Source organism: Salmo salar, chromosome 20 (genome assembly GCF_965601325.2).
Source record: "Salmo salar chromosome 20, fSalSal1, whole genome shotgun sequence".
Lineage (NCBI taxonomy): Eukaryota > Metazoa > Chordata > Actinopteri > Salmoniformes > Salmonidae > Salmo > Salmo salar.
Window position 1 is genome coordinate 52,041,227 of NC_138310.1, and position 20,792 is coordinate 52,062,018.

The 20,792-nt window shown below is 46.2% G+C and overlaps 1 protein-coding gene across 2 annotated transcripts in view; it reads left to right on the forward strand.

Annotated features, from left to right (window-relative positions):
• The first annotated feature begins 2,391 nt into the window (after window positions 1-2,391).
• The window catches only part of LOC106580780 (smoothelin-like protein 2), a 28,562-nt gene continuing 10,161 nt past the window's right edge, over window positions 2,392-20,792 (forward strand). The window contains exons 1-3 of one of the 2 annotated variants that reach the window (XM_082966509.1): window positions 2,392-2,517; window positions 6,449-8,057; window positions 8,316-9,065. In XM_082966509.1, coding sequence (XP_082822635.1) covers window positions 8,523-9,065 — 543 coding nt within the window. In that variant the 5' untranslated portion in view covers window positions 2,392-2,517; window positions 6,449-8,057; window positions 8,316-8,522. Of the gene's footprint in view, window positions 2,518-6,404; window positions 8,058-8,315; window positions 9,066-20,792 lie in introns of those variants that run through there. The other variant, XM_014162186.3, reaches the window with a different exon arrangement.

A 20,792-nucleotide genomic window follows, 5' to 3' on the forward strand; every position in this document is an offset into this window, starting at 1 on the left:
AAAACCTGCATTTCCCCCAAGCAGGGATTTTTTGCATGTTTCAGTGCTCTCACTTTTTGGGCCCTCACCAGTTTGCATCCCTGGTACGTTCAGTGTAGATAGTGTTTTGCAGGGTTGGAGTTATGCAACCCCTGCCGTAAAATGGTAATTATCAGCCTTCTCACCTTGAGCCAACCTCTCAATCCACCTCATCACGGGATGTCTCTGCACGTACCTCAGAAACCGTGCCAAAAATGCTAGTAACATTAAATAAATTTTATTAGCATACTTCACCCTCTCTCTCTCTCTCTCTTTCTCTCTTCTCTACACTCTTTTAGGAAAAAAGGGTTCCAAATTGGTTCTTCGGCTGTCCTAATAGGAGAACACTTTTTGGTTCCAGGTAGAACCCTACCTGGAGCCAAAAAGGGTTCTCCTATAGGAACAGCCGAAGAACCCTTTAAGGTTCTAGATTGCACCTTTTTTCTAAGAGTGCATCTCTCTCTCTCTCTCTCTCTCTCTCTCTCTCTCTCTCTCTCTGTCTCTCTGTCTCTCTGTCTCTCTCTCTCTCTCTTGGCTCCATGTGCACTTCATTAAATTTACTTTGAAGTGACGATGACATCATCAGCTGCCTGTTATTTCTGGGGGGGCTGCAGGGTTCCCATGGAAACTTTGATGTCATCACATCCATGCAGGCTTGTTTTTTTGGAAACCACAGCGCAGCTGACGTGGTAAAGAGAGAGAAATGGGCTTTTGTTTTGGATGGATCGGCAGGTTTGTCAACGGGCTGTCTCGCTGGACGAAAGCCAGCAGGTATTCTATCTTTCCCCAGGAGACAGGAGAGGCAGCCGGGCATTCCTTCACTCTCTTCCTCCCTCCTAGTGAGAGTGCTCTGTCCATCCCTCTGTCAGAAGTCTGGGGCACGTTCAGTAGGCAAACGTTATGGAACATTGCCAATGGAAATATCATGAATAGAGCTGGCGTGATCCCTTACGTATCAGAGAGCCATGTTTGTTCATATACAGTATTTTGGTCTGAACGTTTATCAATGTTGTGCCCTGCTAAGTGTATGCAGCTCTGGGCCTGTATTCACACAGCATCTCAGAGTAGGAATGCTGATCTAAGATCTGTTTTACCTTGTAAATTATAATGAATAAGATTTGGGGGGCCTGATCCTATATCAGTCCTCCTACTCTTAGACACTTCGTAAATACATGAAGACAAAGAGGTGTTTGCATGGCACTTGTTCTGGCTGAGGAGGGCTTGTTTAGTACAGAGACTAGTGCTAGCCTCCACGTGAACACAGGGAGTTTTAATGGGAGGTTGAGTGCAGAGAGAGAGAGTGGACAGACATGTTTGTGTACAGTTTTAATAGTGTAGCGATGCAGCCCTGCTCTGTGGGAAAGCTTCAGCGCTCCTTGTTAATGTTCACAGCTCAAAACCATTAGTTGGAGGAGAAATTACAGGGGACACAGGAATGGGGTTTAGCCTGGCACCCTCTGAAGAGATGAATAATGTTGACCCTACATGCAGATTACTATACTTACTAACTTCATCTTTAGTGGGCAGACTACGTAAACATAAATGGTACCGTAGATCTGTCTTTACACGATGGACACTGATAGCTAACGAGCAGCAATAGATCCGGTGCTTGGGTTTTTCATCTCTGGTTATTTGTACAAATCACGACTTCGCAGGTGTTAGCATCTTCCGAGTTTCAGAAAGGGGAGGGGACATTCGGCCCGTAGACTTGAGAGAGGGTGGAGCTCCTCATTACGGTTCCGCTCCTGGTTCTAGCATCTCTTCTCTTAACACGTATGGACCCAGAACTTCATTTAGCAGCTGACCAATTACGCAAGACTTCAGTTCTGGGTTAACCAAGGTTATTACTAACTTAACGAATCAACCGTTTTGATAATATGTTGACTGATATATTGACGTGTTGAAGTCAAGAATAGAATAGCGAAGGTACTGTAGCAACTGACCTGCTTCCAGTACTCTGAGGTCAGAGGTCACCATTTACCCCTCACAACACACAACCTCTTTCCTCTGTCCTCTCTTACTGATCCCCAGACTGACATGGAATCGAAATCTTGACTATTTCTGCTCCTGCTACTGAATCCATGCCACGTTTCACTATTGTTTCACTAATAGTGTGGACTCGGGTTTGGATTCCAAAGCTAACTTAAATTCTGTGTGAAGACTTGATGTAGCACAAAGAGTATCTCTGGATCCCACTATCTGTATAGCATCAACGAGAGTTGGTCATGTATTACACATATTATATAGCAAGTGTCATCATGTCATATGCGGCCCAACACAATTCCCTGAAATGAAGCCAGAGCAGAGTGTAGGAACAGGCATGTGACTATGCATGCGTCATGCTTTCTTTGTCTCTCTGACTTCCTGCTTTTGTCTCACTACTACTGGATTACATAACACCTAACTTGTCGCTATCAGGGATCTCAGTTTTACATCAGAAGAGCCCTTTCTTCAGCAGCCCGGTGAGGTCCAGAGCTGAACCACGAACCACAAACATCCGTGAGTTCATTTCGTCACGCGTCATTCACCACTCTTCATTGGGCCCCTCTCTCTCCATACGACACTGATAAGGCTGAAAGCAAGCAGAAACACAGCAGACTAGAGTGTTAGACGGTTAGGGATTCAAGTACAATAACAAGCACTTGTTGTAGATAGGCAGAGCACAACAAAGTCTATGTACTCCCCTGGTTCGTCCCCCTAATCATGTCCGACATTTACAAGTGTCGAGTGGTGTTGCAACATGGCTGACGTCACCCCAGGAGCTCAATCATATTTATTCATTATGAAAACACAGAAAGAAACAGCTGCTCTTGGCCCAGCAACTCAGGGAGTGAGAGACATTGTTTGGAGAAAGGCAAGTGGATTTTGCTCATTACCGGCCCACTAATACATTTTTAAGTATCGGTGAAGTAAATGTATTTGCCATGATTTATCCAGATATTCAATTAACACACATTGACAGGATAGGAGTTGTTGGGAGTTCTCTTCCTTCTCACCCCTGCAGATCTAGCCTGGTTAAAGCAGTCTGAATGCTGCTTTAACACTGAAGCATGCATGAGAGCACCAGCTGTTCCAGACGACTGTGTGATCACGCTTTCTGCAGCCGATGTGACTAAGACCTTTAAACAGGTCAACATTCACAAGGCCACAAGGCCAGACGGATTACCAGGACGTGTACTCCGAGCATGCGCTGACCAACTGGCAAGTGTCTTCACTGACATTTTCAACCTCTCCCTGTCTGAGTCTGTAATACTTACATGTTTCAAGCAGACCATCATAGTCCCTGTGTCCATGAAAGCGAAGGTAACCTGCCTGAATGACAACCGCCCGTAGCACTCACGTCGGAAGCTATGATGTGCTTTGAAAGGCTGGTCATGACTCACATCAACATCATCATCCCGGAAAACCTAGACCCACTCCAATTCACATACCGCATCAACAGATCCTCAGATGACGCAATCTCAATCGCACTCCACACTGCCCTTTCCCACCTGTACAAAAGGAACACGTATGTGAGAATGCTGTTCATTGACTACAGCTCAGCATTCAACACCAAAGTGCCCACAAAGCTCATCACTAAGCTAAGGACCGTGGGACTAAACACCTCCCTCTGCAACTGGATCCTGGACTTCCTGACGGGCCGCCCCCAGGTGGTAAGGATAGGCAACAACACATCTGCCATGCTGATCCTCAACACAGGGACCCCTCAAGGGTGCATGCTTAGTCCCCTCCTGTACTCCCTGTTCATCCACGACTCCGTGGCCAAGCACGACTCCAACACCATCATTAAGTTTTCTGACGACACAACGGTGGTAGGCCTGATCACCGACAATGATGAGACAGCCTATAGGGAGGAGTTCAGAGACCTGTGTCAGAGGAAGACTCCATCACCCAAGTCATAGACTGTTCTCTCTGCTACCACATGGCTTCTACCCCAAGCCATAAGACTGCTGAACAATGAATCAAATGGCCACCCAAACTATTTACATTGACCCCCCCCCCTTTGTTTTTACACTGCTGCTACTCGCTGTTTATTATCTATGCATAGTCACTTTACCCCCTCTTGCATGTACAAATTACCTCGACTAACCTGTACTCCCGCACATTGACTCGGTTCTGGTACCCCCTCTATGTAGCCTCGTTATTGCAAATTTATTGTGTTACTTTTTATAAAAAATTTTACTTTAATTTATTAGGTAATTATTTTCTTAACTCTATTTATTGAACTGCATTGTTGGTTAACCTGTTGAGGACAGACGTTCCGCTAGCGGGAACCCCTAGCCAACAGCCAATGGCATCGCACGGCGCGAAATACAAAACCAACTAAAATACCACAATTCAATTTTCTCAAACAATTAACTATTTTACACCATTTTAAAGATAAGACTCTCGTTAATCTAACCACATTGTCCGATTTCAAAAAGGCTTTACAGCGAAAGCAAAACATTAGATTATGTTAGGAGAGTACATAGACACAAATAATCACACACCATTTTCCAAGCAAGCATATATGTCACATAAACCCAAACCACAGCTAAATGCAGCCCTAACCTTTGATGATCTTCATCAGATGACACTCCTAGGACATTATGTTATACATTACATGCATGTTTTGTTCAATCAAGTTCATATTTATATCAAAAACCAGCTTCTTACATTAGCATGTGATGTTCAGAACTAGCATACCCACCAAAAACTTCCGGTGAATTTACTAAATTACTCATGATAAACGTTGACAAAATACATAACAATTATTTTAAGAATTATAGATACAGAACTTCTTTATGCAATCGCTATGTCCGATTTTAAAATAGCTTTTCGGCGAAAGCACATTTTGCAATATTCTGAGTACATAGCTCGGCCATCACGGCTAGCTATTTTGACATCCGCCAACTTCGGGGTCACCTAAACTCAGAATTACTATTAGAAGAATTGGATTACCTTTGCTGTTCTTCGTCAGAATGCACTCCCAGGACTTCTACTTCAACAACAGATGTTGTTTTGGTTCCAAATAATCCATAGTTATATCCAAATACCTCCGTTTTGTTCGTACGTTCAGGTCACTATCCGAAGGGTAACGCGCGAGCGCATTTCGTGACAAAAGAAATAAAAATATTCCATTACCATACTTAGAAGCATGTCAAACGCTGTTTAAAATCAATTTTTATGCAATTTTTCTCGTAAAATAGCGATAATATTCCAACCGGGCAACGTTGTATTCATTCAAAGACTGAAAGAAAAACATGGCGAGTTCTCGTGACCGCGCATCTCCAGTCTCACTGTCCCCAGGCTGACCACTTACAAACTCTGCTCCTATACTTTGCCCAGAGACAGCAGACACCCCATTCCACTTTCTGCCGGCTTTAGAGAGCCAATGGAAGCCTTAGAAAGTGTCACGTTACAGCACAGATGCTGTAACGTCGATAGAGATGCAACAGAAGGACAACAAATTGTCAGACAGGGCACTTCCTGTATGGAATCTTCTCAGGTTTTGGCCTGCCATATGAGTTATGTTATACTCACAGACACCATTCAAACAGTTTTAGAAACTTTAGAGGGTTTTCTATCCAAATCTACTAATTATATGCATATTCTAGTTTCTGAGCAGGAGTAGTAACCAGATTAAATCGGGTACGTTTTTTATCCGGACGTGAAAATACTGCCCCCTATCCCAAAGAAGTTAAGTAAGGATTTCACGGTTACGTCTACACCTGTTGTATTCGGTGTGCATGTGACAAATAAAATGTGATTTGATTTGATTTGAATTGAAACACTGGTGAGCACAGCATTCAGTCTGGTTTAACCAGGCTACTGTAGACTGTGGTCCCTGTGGTAGCTGGCTGTTGTGTCTCAGCCAGGCAGACTTACATAAGGCCTGGGGTATGAGGGAGGGAGGGAATTAGGGATGGAGGGAGGGAGGAATATCTAGGGTGGACCCAAACCCCCCTGTGTTTACAATAAACAGTGGGGTAGAATGTAAAGTTATTTGGGTCTGTCCGTCTGCTCTCATTGTGATGGTGGTGCAGGGCAGTGTTGGTCTGTCAAGCATTGTGCCCCCCAACCCAGCCAGACCCCCACTCACTCACTCTCCAATCTGATATGGAATGTTTGTTCTGCTAGGGTCCTGTTACGCGGGGGAGGGGAAAGGAAGAGGGTTGCAGCCCTTCACCCTTCACTCACCAGGCTCAAACCCAGCTTTTATCGCTACCCACTTTGACAATACAATTTGATCAATAGTTATTCACATTACAATACAACTATACAATGGAATACTCACGGAGACAGGCCTTTCCCACTACTTGAATGTACATTTCACAGATTTGTTCACAGATTACCTGAAGTCAGTCGTTATCTTGCCCGTAAATCTCTCTCTCATTAAAAGTAATCTCACAAGTTTATTTGTCTTGTCTTATCTCTCTTATCTTGTCAGCCCACCTATAATAATACAACTACAGAAAGAGAGACAGAGGGAAAAGAGAGAGGTATGGGGGAGGAAGAAAGCGTCAGTTTCCCCCCTGATGTATGACAGCACTGCTAAAAGACGAAGACAGCCAGCGTGATTGACAAGACTTGGAACCAAGAGAAATGAGATCGGAGAGAGAAAGAATGTCTTTATTCTTTTGGAACTTTTGTGAGTGTAATGTTTACTGTAAATTTGTATTGTTTATTTCACTTTTGTTTATTATCTAGTTCACTTGCTTTGGCAATGTAAACATATGTTTCCCATGACAATAAAGCACATGAGAGAGAGAGAGAGAGAGGGAGAGGGAGAGGGAGAGAGAGGGAGAGAGAGGGAGAGAGAGAGAGAGAATGCTGACTGAACGTCCTGCTTTTAGAAGTTCACTTGGTGAGAGAGTGACACAAATACACTAGGAGGAGGAGAAAGAGGGGAAAGGAAAGGAAAGGAAAGGAAAGGGGGATACCTAGTCAGTTGTACAACTGAATGCCTTCAACTGAAATGTGCCTTCAGCATTTAACACAACCCCTCTGAATCAGAGAGGTGCAGTGAGGAGATGTTGGAAGGGGAAAGGCAACATCAACACAGATGATTCCTTTCAACTGTTCACAGAGTGCTGGGAGAGCTCTGTTCACAAACACAAACAGACCCGACGGAGCCCCAGGACAGCAACACAATTAGACCCAACCAAATCATGAGAAAACAAAAAGATAATTACTTGACACATTGGAAAGAATCAACAACAAAAAACAGAGCAAACTAGAATGCTATTTGGCCCTAAACAGAGAGTACACAGTGGCAGAATACCTGACCCAAACTAAAGGAAAGCTTTGACTATGTACAGACTCAGTGAGCATAGCCTTGCTATTGAGGAAGGACGCCGTAGGCAGACCTGGCTCTCAAGAGAAGACAGGCTATGTGCATGCTTCCAACAAAATGAGGTGGAAACTGAGCTGCACTTCCTAAACTGCCAAATGTATGACCATATTAGAGATACATATTTCCCTCAGATTACACAGATCCACAAAGAATTCGAAAACAAACCCAATTTTGATAAACTTCCATATCTATTGGGTGAAATACCACAGTGTGCCATCACAGCAGTAAGATTTGTGACCTGTTGCCACAAGAGAAGGGCAACCAGTAAAGAACAAACATACAACCCATATTTATTATTATTGTTTATTTCACTTTTGTTTATTATCTATTTCACTTGCTTTGGCAAGGTAAACGTGTTTCCCATGCCAAGAAAGCCCTTAAATTGAATTGAATTGAACTAAAGAGGAAATCTAGTCTGCCTCCCTCTCTCTGCCTCCCTCTCTCTCTCTCTCTCTCTCTCTCTCTCTCTCTCTCTCTCTCTCTCTCTCTCTCTCTCTCCTCCTCTTTCCCTCCCTCCCTCCCTCCCTCCTCTGTATTTCTGCAACCCTCCCCCTGACCAGTAGAGAAGAGGGAGATTAACCTGTGTGAGTGTGTGAGAGAGAGGAGTGTTTTAAAGCAGTGTGCCGGGCAGAGAAGAGCAGACACTCATAGCTGGCCAGCGCTGAGGGGGAATACTAAACTGGAGCTCGAGAGGTGAACTTAGGTATGGGTTACTACTATCTCTCTCTGACACACACACACACATTGTACACTCACTGAAACTAAGTTACAATTACCTCACTGGTTTAATTCACAACAGCCTTGTCACATGCCTGGCTTCAACACAGATTGTCATTTTACTTTTCTACTGATTCACTTCACTTATTTTAGAGTCTGTCATGTTTGAATGGTGTTTGCTTTTCGATAGACCTCAGTACTGTCATTCGGAGCAGGCATTTAAAAGTGAGCTTTCACTCTGCAGGATAGAGGATACCCTGAAGGACTTCCTGGGACAGATGGGATCTGAAAGGTTCAGCTGCAGCTAACAAGACTGACTTCTCCCCAATCTCCATTCAAAGTGGATGTGTCTGAGACACTCAGACAGGAGGAATCGTGTGGAAGAAGCAGCCCCAGAGAGAGCAGATAAGACCCAGTGAGGAACACAGGGACTGGAGGCAGTGGAGCAGAGATGGACGCAGGTCCTCTGACAGCCGAGGGAGAGGGCTCCTCTCCGGAGGGCGAGACGGTGTGCGCTGCGCTCGCCCGCTACGAGGCCACACTGAGAGATGCCGTGTGTGAGATCCACGTGGACGTGAGCGCCTTCAAGCAGGGTGTGGAGCGTCGTCTGGAGGAGGCGACGGCCCACCCCAGCGAGGGCCCCCTAGGCAGGGCTGTGGCACAGCTGCAGCAGGAGAACCGGCAGCTCCGGAGCCAGTTGGAGGCCCTTACCCGACAGGTAGAGCTCCTCACTGGGACAGTGTGCGACAGAGGCGCCCTGATGACTAACAACAACAACAACCACCACCAGCACCAGCTAGCATCCATCCAGGCCCAGACACACAGCAGCAGCCAGGAGAGGGCGAGCCCCCGGTCCCCCTCCACCTCCCCTACCAGCCCTGCTGGTGGCCCCAGCATGGGAGCCCTGACCGGGTCAGCCTCGGGCTCAGCCTCCAGCCCCACTGCCGCCCGCTTCTCCAGCCGAGCTACCTTCGCTGTGTCCAGCAAGACTAACGTGAGTAGCCTTATACAGTGGGGAGACTGGGTTGGTGTTATGGCGAACATAGATACATTAGAGCAGTAGACTATGTCATGAACCTACAAAACTCTAGAATGGTGTGAGAATGGCAGCCATCTTGGTCAGGGATAAATGAAAGTGTTGTGTTTCATTCTGTGGTGGTGACTGTATGTGGATCTGAAAGACTCTCAAGATTGTGCAATGATTCATCCAGAGTGTGTCTAAACTAAATCATGATATGGGGGTTGAACAGACTTTCTTGAACATGTCACAGGGATGATGTCAGAGCTTTGACAGCGGTGGGGAAACTCGGTCATATTCAACTTCATATTTAGACACGTGAGCAGAGTAGATACCAGAAGAAAGCAATCCGGATCATTTCCCATCGCTGAACATTTTTGGTAGAAGTAATTGCTTATTCTAATGTCCATCCAGCCTCTGCAGTCTGAGAAAGAAGCTGTTCTCCTGGCATGAGACCTCTCTTTCCTGAGTGTGATAGATCATGGGAAGAGTCTCTCTTTCTTTCTCTCTCTCTCGCTTTCTTTCTTTCTCTCCCTTTTTCTCTCTCTGCGGTGAATGGTTCTTTTGCACTCATATACTGCTATCCAGTGGTGGAAAAAGTACTCAATTGTCATACTTGAGTAAAAGTAAAGATACCTTAATAGAAACTCACTCAAGTAAGTAAGTGAAATTCACCCAGTAAAATCCTACTTGAGTAAAAGTCTAAAAGTATTTGGTTTTAAATATACTTAAGTATCAAAAGTAAAAGTATAAATAATTTAAAATGCACCATTATCTTATTTTTTACATTTACGGATAGCTATGGAGCACACTCCAACACTCAGACATCATTTACAAACGAAGCATTTGTGTTTAGTGAGTCTACCAGATCAGAGGCAGTATGGATGACCAGGGATGTTCTCTTGATAACTGTGTGAATTGGACCATTTTCCTGACCTGCTAAGTATTCAAAATGTAACGTGTACTTTTGGGTGTCAGGGAAAATGTATAGAGTAGAAAGTACGTTATTTTCTTCAGGAATGTAGTGAAGTAAAAGTAAAAGTTGTAAAAAATGCCTGTAAAGTACAGATACCCCCAAAAACGACTTAAGTAGTACTTTCAACTATTTTTACTTAAGTACTTTACACCACTGCTGCTATCATGTTGCTGACAACATGTTGCTCATGAATCTTCTCCCACTATACTCTTTGTTGAGTGGCACCACAGCTTGCGCTACATTTTAGAATGGATTCAATCGTGTTCTTCAATTTTACTAGTAACAAATATAAACACAGTACATTGTTTGTCACTTATCCCTATCCGGACTGTCATTGGGACATTTGACTAACATGTGAGGGACTGAAAGACAAACACTTGTACTTTGTTACAGTTAATGAGAAGCTAACGCTGCCGTAGCTGGTCAGTTCTAAGGTCCAGTACAGTTTGACACTTGTTGAGGAAGTTTGGGTGGGAACTCAGTTATAAGTCTGGGAAAGTTATCATCTCAGTTCTTGGTGTATTGTAAAGCACAGTGGTGTCTGTTTGAAAAGTCCAGAGGTTTCTCTTGACTGTATCCCAACACAAGGCCCTATGGCTACGCTGCTTTGGAAACTACAATGGTTACGTTCATCTTTTATAAGGTCTTTATTCCGATTTTCACTTTATTTGATTCCCAGTCTTTCCTCTCAGTAAACTCACAGCTGCTTTCTGTAGCAAACTGACCCTTGACAGTCTGGCACGGATGTTGACTGTTAACTGTGACTGCTCACACACAGCCATAGACACAACAAACGCACACACACACACATACGCAGGTGCATACACACGGAAACACAAAAACATGTATGCAAATGACTAATGTCATATACCTCACCTTAACAAAGTATGTTGTAAAGCATCTGAGGATTCTTATGTGATGTAAATATGTTGGTTAGTATGAAACAGAAGTCCTTTGTTTCTCATAATAGATTCTTGGAGATCCCCCTTTCGTGGCCAAAACTTTTTTCTCCAAATTCTCCAAATTTCCGAACAACCAGACAGAGATTGGATCATAATACTGTAGAAAACTAATGTGAGTTCCTCATCTATTGATCCAACGCAAATCTATTAATTGGTGTGTGTGTGTGTGTGTGTGTGTGTGTGTGTGTGTGTGTGTGTGTGTGGTGTGTGTGTGTGTGTGTGTGTGTGTGTGTGTGTGTGTGTGTGTGTGTGTGTGTGTGTGTGTGTGTGTGTGTGTGAGTAAATCAAATCTAATCCGGAACTCAACAGGGAAACGTTATCCTATTCAGATTTATCCTACAGCCACATCTACACCTCTCAGCCTCAATGGCCATGTCTACACTTGACACTAACATAGGACTTCTGCTATCAGAGTACGAAGATCGCATTGAAAAGACAGGTGTAGACGCACAAAAGTCCTCGGTCTGGACGCAATCAGGCTACCGAAAGCGCATACAGTGGGCGACGTCATCAGCTCTCCGCCCACAAGTCTCCAGAAAAGTGTGTTTTGGGAGTGCAATGCAACGTTTTTCATTAAACGTTGGATGAAATCCATTCCTAGCGTGTGAGGAACGAGTTTACTGACCTCATAAATGCTAGCTAGCTAGCTTATTTAGAAGGGGAAAAAAATAGCTTGGCAAGAGTTATGCTAACATGTTAGCAAACGCTTTAGCTTTGCTAGATAGCTTGCTGGCTAGGTTCAGAGGTTAGCTGGCTAGTTAGCTTCAGTAGTTGGCTACCGCCATCAAGTTGTTGTTGTTGTGTTATCAGATTTAGCCCGTTCCACCGTTTGCAGAATGCATACTGCATTTAAATATAGTGCGGGGAAAGGGAATCCGGACACAATGTGGACACGGTAGACACATTTAAATGTAGGTGTAGACGTGTTCGGAATTCCATGACCAGAACTCCATGACCAGAATACAAAATCTGCATGAACTGTCAAGTCGAGACACAGCCAACGAGAGATAGAGACTGTACAGAGACTGTATGCTGACCTCATCAAGTCCGATGGGGCTGTTTCAGCAGGTCTGAGGGAGGGAGCTGATTGTGCTGGGGACCTCCAGGCACATCTGAAGATGGTTTTGCAGCCCTGGAGTTAAGCGTCACCTTACGGAAAGAGCACAGCCAATTGGGATGTGTGCGGGCCTGCCCTGGGCCTGCACTTTTACTATAGGGTTGCTTACAGTACGTCTCCACCTGTGCTCGACTGTGCCTTGGGGACTCCTGACACTCTGATGCAGATATGAGCCTCTCGCTCTCTCTCTCTATCTCTTTATCTCTTTTTTTCTCTCTTTAACTCCCCACCTCTCTCTCCCTCTCTCTCATGAGCAGAGCCTCTATAGAGCCCTCTGGTCCAAACTGGGCCCTGTTTTTATTAAGTCTTCTTGGCTGAGCACAGTTCATCACAAGTTCCCCTCAGTCCCTTCTAGCACACACCAGCTCTCCCAGAGTCTGAGGAGGACAGGTAGTGGGTTTCACTGGGATTTTTGATACTCCTCTTCAGAGAGAGATCTGTTGAAGCTAGGAGCCTCTACCACTGTGCTGGTCAGTGCTGCTGCTCTGACAATACTAGACAGGAATCCTCCTCCTCCCCCATCCTACACCACCTCCTCCTCCCTCCTTCTCCTCCCCCTCCTCCTCTTCCTCCAATCTCCTCCTCCCTACTCTTCCCTATTCCTCCCCCTCCTTTCCTTCTCCTCTTCCTCCTCCTCCGTCCTCCTTCTCATCCTCCACGGCCACCTACGTCAGTCAGTCTGTCTGGTCTCTGCCGAGGAGTCACACAATGCTGCCTGTTGCCAATTACTCCAACATAGCTGCGGTCTCAAAGGGCTATTGTGTCGACATTCTGCCTCATTTGAAGTACATTGACTGAGGAGGGGATTAGAGGAGAGGGTCACACAGGACCCAGTCATCCCCAGACTCCACACTCCTTCTCTGGGCTTCAGGAGTGAGTCAGGGCCCTCTCTTCCACTCCTCCATTCCCTCCTCTCACAGACCTCCTCTTCGCATCTGTTCCCTTGTAGCATGCGGTAGAATTCACACACAGGCATGCTTTCTCAGACAGACCACACCTGCACACCTCAAACCTCACGTTTGCTGCGTTCCTCAGTGTACTCAAGTTGAAGAGAGAGCGGCTGTGCCCTGTTATAAGACGAACTGGATAGATTCCACCCAGGTCACAATGTTATCTTTGACAGTTAGTGTAACTTCATAACACAGGACCACAGTGTGAATCCTTAGGTCCCTCACTGTCCTGCCCTGTCCCTGCCCTGCCCTGGGCTGGGTTGTGTTCATGTGGGCTGTGTGTGTGTGTGTGTGTGTGTGTGTGTGTGTGTGTGTGTGTGTGTGTGTGTGTGTGTGTGTGTGTGTGTGTGTGTGTGTGTGTGTGTGTGTGTGTGTGTGTGTGTGTGTGTGTGTGTGTGTGTGTGTGTGTGTGTGTGTGTGTGTGTGTGTGTGTGTGTGTGTGTGTGTCTTCTCTCAGACTGAGGTATCTCCAGGCCATGTGTACCGACAGGAGGGGAGGGGTGGGGGGGATAAGACGTGTCTATGAGGCGTTATCAGTGGAAACTCCGTCAGAGCACGCTCACACTGTCACCGTGAGCAAACACAGACACACACCTCACACATACAAACACATACTGTTATAGAGTACACCCAGAGAGGACTTCTAAAGAGGAGCAGAGCACTCTAAAGTCCTATTATCAAGATCCCTAAAATCAGCTGACAGCTGACACCCAATCCTCCCTGTCACTGCACCACGTAAAATCCCTCACACACACAACACACCACCATCATATACTCTCTCCACTCCCTACAATACAGGACCCCGACTCCCACTACTAACATTACTTAACCTCTGTCTTCTGCACTGCTGCTCAAACATGCAATTTACTAACAGACTGCTCGGTTTACCTTGCAGTGCCATGGGTGCATGTTCGTCACAGTCTAGTATAGTCTGATGGATAGACTGTATGAAGTGGGGAAAAAGTACTAATTCTGCTCCAAACCAAATTACTATTTGTGATCATTGGCTCGCGATGTGCACGTGCAGTGGCAAGAAAAAGTATATGAAGCGTTTGGAATTTCTGGATAAATGGGTTATAAAATTAGATCTGATCTTCATCTAAGTCACAACAATAGACAAACACAGTCTGCTTAAACTAATAACACACAAATTATTGTATTTTTCATGTCTATATCGAATACAGCATTTAAACATTCACAGTGTAGGTTGGAAAAAGTATGTGAACCCCTAGGGTAATGACTTCTCCAAAAGCTAATTGCAGTCAGGAGTCAGCTAACCTGGAGTACAATCATTGAGACGAGATTGGAGATGTTGGTTAGAGGTGCCCTGCCCTATAAAAAACACACCAAATTTTGGTTTGCTATTCACAAGAAGCCTAGCCCGATGTGAACCATGTCTTGAATAAAAGAGATCTCAGAAGACCCAAGATTAAGAATTGTTGACTTGCATAAAGCTGGAAAGGGTTACAAAAGTCTCTCTAAAAGCCTTGGTGTTCATCAGTCCACGGTAAGACAAATTGCGTACAAATGGAGAAAGTTCAGCACTGTTGCTACTCTCCCTAGGAGTGGCCGTCCTGCAAAGATGACTGCAAGAGCACAGCGCAGAATGCTCAATGGGGTTAAGAAGAATCCTAGAGCATCAGCTAAAGACTTACAGAAATCTCTGGAACATGCTAACATCTCTGTTGACGAGTCTACAATACGTAAAACACTAAACAAGAATAGTGTTCATGGGAGGACACCACGGAAGAAGCCAATGCTGTTAAAAAAAAACATTGCTGCACATCTGAAGTTCGCAAAAGAGCATCTAGATGTTCCACAGCGCTACTGGCAAAATATTCTGTGGACAGATGAAACTAAAGTTGAGTTGTTTGGAAGGAACACACAACACTATGTGTGGAGAAAAAAAGGCACAGCACACCAACATCAAAACTTCATCCCAACTGTAAAGTATGGTGGAGGGAGCATCATGGTTTGGGGCTGCTTTGCTGCCTCAGGGCCTGGACAGCTTGCTATCATCGACGGGAAAATGAATTCCCAAGTTTATCAAGACATTTTGCTGGAGAATGTAACAGGCTGACTGCAAAATAAATGTAGAAATCTATGTTATTCAATTATTGCACCTACACTGCTCGCGCACGCTAACGAGCGTCTGCGTTGCCAAGGGCTAAAATAGAAGTCAGTTCTATTTGTGACGCAGATCGCGCTGCAAGTCCTGCCTCTCCCATCTCCTCAAGGGTTTATAGAAGCAGGTACCCACGTGCCATCTCCTCATTGGTTATACCCACGTGGGTGATTGAAAGACGAACTGTGTTGCCGGTCGTCGTGGTAATACTATGAAAGTTTAGATGCCAATCACCATATAAGTTCAAAGAAGAAAAAGTCTGGAAGGAGGAGAGATGACTAGAAATGATTCGGTTGACCGTTTTATGTGTGGATTAATTGTCGGAGTAAAGGACCTTGTGCATTTCAGGTAAAATAACAACTCAATGTTTATATCCCCGGACAAATTAGCTAGCAACAGCAAGCTAGCTAAATAGGACAAATTAGCTAGCAAATGCAAGCTAGCTAGCTAAATTGCCATAAATATTTCATGCTTTTTGACCTGTCCCCAAATTCATGTAATTGGTTCAGAGTTTGTTTTGATATTTTAACCTGCGTGTTGTGATCGCGTTTGGCGTGGGGGGACAAAATAAATGTATGCACGATGGCGTACGCACGCAGCCGGTTTGGGTTCCGTGTCAGGCTATCTGTCCGGCAGTTGAAGCTCAACAGAAGTTGGGTGATGCAACAGGACAACGACCCAAAACACAGAAGTAAATCAACAACAGAATGGATTCAACAGAAGAAAATACACCTTCTGGAGTGGCCCAGTCAGAGTCCTGACCTCAACCCGATTGAAATGCTGTAGCATGACCTCAAGAGAGCAGTTCACACCAGACATCCCAAGAATATTGCTGAACTGAAACACTTTTGTAAAGAGGAATGGTCCAAAATTCCTCCTGACCGTTGTGCAGGTCTGTTCCGCAACTACAGAAAACATTTGGTTGAGGTTAATGCTGCCAAAGGAGGGTCAACCAGCTATTAAATCTAAGGGTTCACATACTTTTTCCACCCTGCACTATGAATGTTTACATGGTGTGTTCAATAAAGATATGAAAATGTAAAATTGTTTGTGTGTTATTAGTTTAAGCAGACTGTGTTTGTCTATTGTTGTGACTTAGATGAAAATCAGATCAAATTTTATGACCAATTTATGCAGAAGTCTGGGTAATTCCAAAGGGTTCACATACTTTTTCTTGCCACTGTATACACACAGGCTGCTGAGGCTGCTGAGGGGAGGATGGCTCATAATAACAGCCGGAACGGAGCGACTGGAATGGCATCAAACAAAATGGAAACCACATGTTTGATGTATTTGATACCATTCCACCTATTCCACTCATTTAACATTTCATTTACATTTTAAGTCATTTAGCAGACGCTCTTATCCAGAGCGACTTACAAATTGGTGCATTCACCTTATAATATCCAGTGGAACAACCACTTTACAATAGTGCATCTAAATCTTTTAAGGGGGGGTTAGAAGGATTACTTTATCCTATCCCAGGTATTCCTTAAAGAGGTGGGGTTTCAGGTGTCTCCGGAAGGTGGTGATTGACTCCGCTGTCCTGGCGTCGTGAGGGAGCTTGTTCCACCATTGGGGTGCCAGAGCAGCGAACAGTTTTGACTGGGCTGAGCGGGAACTGTGCTTCCTCAGAGGTAGGGAGGCGAGCAGGCCAGAGGTGGATGAACGCAGTGCCCTTGTTTGGGTGTAGGGCCTGATCAGAGCCTGAAGGTACGGAGGTGCCGTTCCCCTCACAGCTCCATAGGCAAGCACCATGGTCTTGTAGCGGATGCGAGCTTCGACTGGAAGCCAGTGGAGAGAGCGGAGGAGCGGGGTGACGTGAGAGAGCTTGGGAAGGTTGAACACCAGACGGGCTGCGGCGTTCTGGATGAGTTGTAGGGGTTTAATGGCACAAGCAGGGAGCCCAGCCAACAACGAGTTGCAGTAATCCAGACGGGAGATGACAAGTGCCTGGATTAGGACCTGCGCCGCTTCCTGTGTGAGGCAGGGTCGTACTCTGCGAATGTTGTAGAGCATGAACCTACAGGATCGGGTCACCGCCTTGATGTTAGTGGAGAACGACAGGGTGTTGTCCAGGGTCACGCCGAGGCTCTTAGCACTCTGGGAGGAGGACACAAGGGAGTTGTCAACCGTGATGGCGAGATCATGGAACGGGCAGTCCTTCCCCGGGAGGAAGAGCAGCTCCGTCTTGCCGAGGTTCAGCTTGAGGTGGTGATCCGTCATCCACACTGATATGTCTGCCAGACATGCAGAGATGCGATTCGCCACCTGGTTGTCAGAAGGGGGAAAGGAGAAGATTAATTGTGTGTCATCTGCATAGCAATGATATGAGAGACCATGTGAGGATATGACAGAGCCAAGTGACTTGGTGTATAGCGAGAATAGGAGAGGGCCTAGAACAGAGCCCTGGGGGACACCAGTGGTGAGAGCACGTGGTGCGGAGACAGATTCTCGCCACGCCACCTGGTAGGACCGACCTGTCAGGTAGGACGCAATCCAAGCGTGGGCCGCGCCGGAGATGCCCAGGTCGGAGAGGGTGGAGAGGAGGATCTGATGGTTCACAGTATCAAAGGCAGCAGATAGGTCTAGGAGGATGAGAGCAGAGGAGAGAGAGTTAGCTTTAGCAGTGCGGAGAGCCTCCGTGACACAGAGAAGAGCAGTCTCAGTTGAATGCCCAGTCTTGAAACCTGACTGATTAGGATCAAGAAGGTCATTCTGAGAGAGATAGCAAGAGAGCTGGCCAAGGACGGCACGTTCAAGAGTTTTGGAGAGAAAGGAAAGAAGGGATACTGGTCTGTAGTTGTTGACATCGGAGGGATCGAGTGTAGGTTTTTTCAGAAGGGGTGCAACTCTCGCTCTCTTGAAGACGGAAGGGACGTAGACAGCGGTCAAGGATGAGTTGACGAGCGAGGTGAGGTAGGGGAGAAGGTCTCCGGAAATGGTCTGGAGAAGAGAGGAGGGGATAGGGTCAAGTGGGCAGGTTGTTGGGCGGCCGGCCGTCACAAGATGCGAGATTTCATCTGGAGAGAGAGGGGAGAAAGAGGTCAAAGCACAGGGTAGGGCAGTGTGAGCAGGACCAGCGGTGTCGTTTGACTTAGCAAACGAGGATCGGATGTCGTCAACCTTCTTTTCAAAATGGTTGACGAAGTCATCCGCAGAGAGGGAGGAGGGGGGGGGGGGGGAGGAGGATTCAGGAGGGAGGAGAAGGTAGCAAAGAGCTTCCTAGGGTTAGAGGCAGATGCTTGGAGTTTAGAGTGGTAGAAAGTGGCTTTAGCAGCAGAGACAGAAGAGGAAAATGTAGAGAGGAGGGAGTGAAAGGATGCCAGGTCCGCAGGGAGGCGAGTTTTCCTCCATTTCCGCTCGGCTGCCCGGAGCCCTGTTCTGTGAGCTCGCAGTGAGTCGTCGAGCCATGGAGCAGGAGGGGAGGACCGAGCCGGCCTGGAGGATAGGGGACAGAGGAAATCAAAGGATGCAGAGAGGGAGGAGAGGAGGGTTGAGGAGGCAGAATCAGGAGATAGGTTGGAGAAGGTTTGAGCAGAGGGAAGAGATGATAGGATGGAAGAGGAGAGAGTAGCGGGAGAGAGAGAGCGAAGGTTGGGACGGCGCAATACCATCCGAGTAGGGGCAGAGTGAGAAGTGTTGGATGAGAGCGAGAGGGAAAAGGATACAAGGTAGTGGTCAGAGACTTGGAGGGGAGTTGCAATGAGATTAGTGGAAGAACAGCATCTAGTAAAGATGAGGTCAAGCGTATTGCCTGCCTTGTGAGTAGGGGGGGAAGGTGAGAGGGTGAGGTCAGACGAGGAGAGAGCAGTAGGAGTAGCAGTGTTCTCTGTGGTAATCCATGTTTCCGTCAGCGCCAGGAAGTCTAGGGACTGGAGGGTAGCATAGGCTGAGATGAACTCAGCCTTGTTGGCCGCAGACCGGCAGTTCCAGAGGCTGCAGGAGACCTGGAACTCCACGTGGGTCGTGCGCGCTGGGACCGCCAGGTTAGAGTGGCAGCGGCCACGCGGTGTGGAGCGTTTGTATGGCCTGTGCAGAGGGGAGAGAACAGGGATAGACAGACACATAGTAGACAAGCTACAGAAGAGGCTACGCTAATGCAAAGGAGATTGGAATGACAAGTGGACTACACGTCTCGAATGTTCAGAAAGTTAAGCTTACGTTGCAAAAATCTTATTGACTAAAATGACGAAAATGATACAGTACTGCTGGCTGGTGGAGTAGGCTAGCTAGCAGTGGCTGCGTTGTTGACTTTGAACGTGTAGCTGGCTAGGTAACCTCGATAGTTTCAGTACTACCCCTTGTCATGATACAAAGCAACTTTGTAAATAGCTAGCTAACATAACACTAATCAAGACGTTCCTTGTAATGTATTTAGTTTCTACAATGCTGCTCGTCGGTAATAGTTGGCTGGGTTAGGAAAAATGGCGTCGCGGGGGACGGAAATAGCTGGCTAGCTGACCTCAATGGCTGGCTAGCTAACCTCGGTAATTACTAGACTACACAATTATCAAGCTATGACAAAGACAACTAAGTAGCTTGCTAGCTAACACTGCACTAGTCAAATCGTTCCGTTGTAAAGTATTAGTATCTACAGCGCTGCTAGTCGGTAACGGTTGGCTAGCTAGCAGTGGGTTAATGATGACTAGGTGTGTTGACTAAGTCTGGCGCCGCGTCGCGGCTGGCTAGCTCACCTCGATAATTACTCAAACTACACAATTATCTTAGATACAGAGACAGCAAAGACAACTATGTAGCTGGCTAACTAACACTAACACCACACTAATCAAGTCGTTTTGTTGTAATGTAATAGTTTCTGCAGTGCTGCTAGTTGCCACTCCAGCCATTACCACGAGCCCGTCCTCCCCAATTAAGGTGCCACCAACCTCCTGTGGTCACACACACTAGTAGGTTGTGCAAGCATGCATACACGCACGTACACACAACCCCCCCCCCCCCACACACACACACAGTGCAAATGTGATCTCTCCGTTGTTTTCATCACTCTTGTGGATGGTCCAACACACACCTCAGGAGTCAGATCAGCTCCATCTGGTTCTCTGTCCTCCATCATCATTTATCCCACCAGCCAGGCTGTTCTCTTCCATGGTGCCCAGAGGAATGCATCTTGACCTCACACTCCTCTCCTGATGCAGATCTTTGGCCAACCACAGGAGGTTGGTGGCACCTTAATTGGGGAGGATGAGCTCGTGGTAATGGCTGGAGTGGAATGAGTGGAATGGTATCAAATACATCAAACACCTGGTTTCCATGTGTTTGATGCCATTCCATTTAATCCGTTCCAGCATTATTATGAGCCATCCTCCCCTCAGCAGCCTCTACTGTGGCCAACATGGTGTAATCATCTGTTTCTCAGAGATGTGATCTTGCCCGGCATCATTGGCCCCTTCTTGCCCCAACACCAGATCTCTCCACTCGGGCCTTTTAAAAGCGAGAAACATGATGGGAGCAACTCAGCAACATCAAACAGCTCCACCTCAGCTTCTTTTCACTATTAAAAATGGTCACATTCTCAGACAATGTCTTGGGAACTTAATTAGACCGGTGTA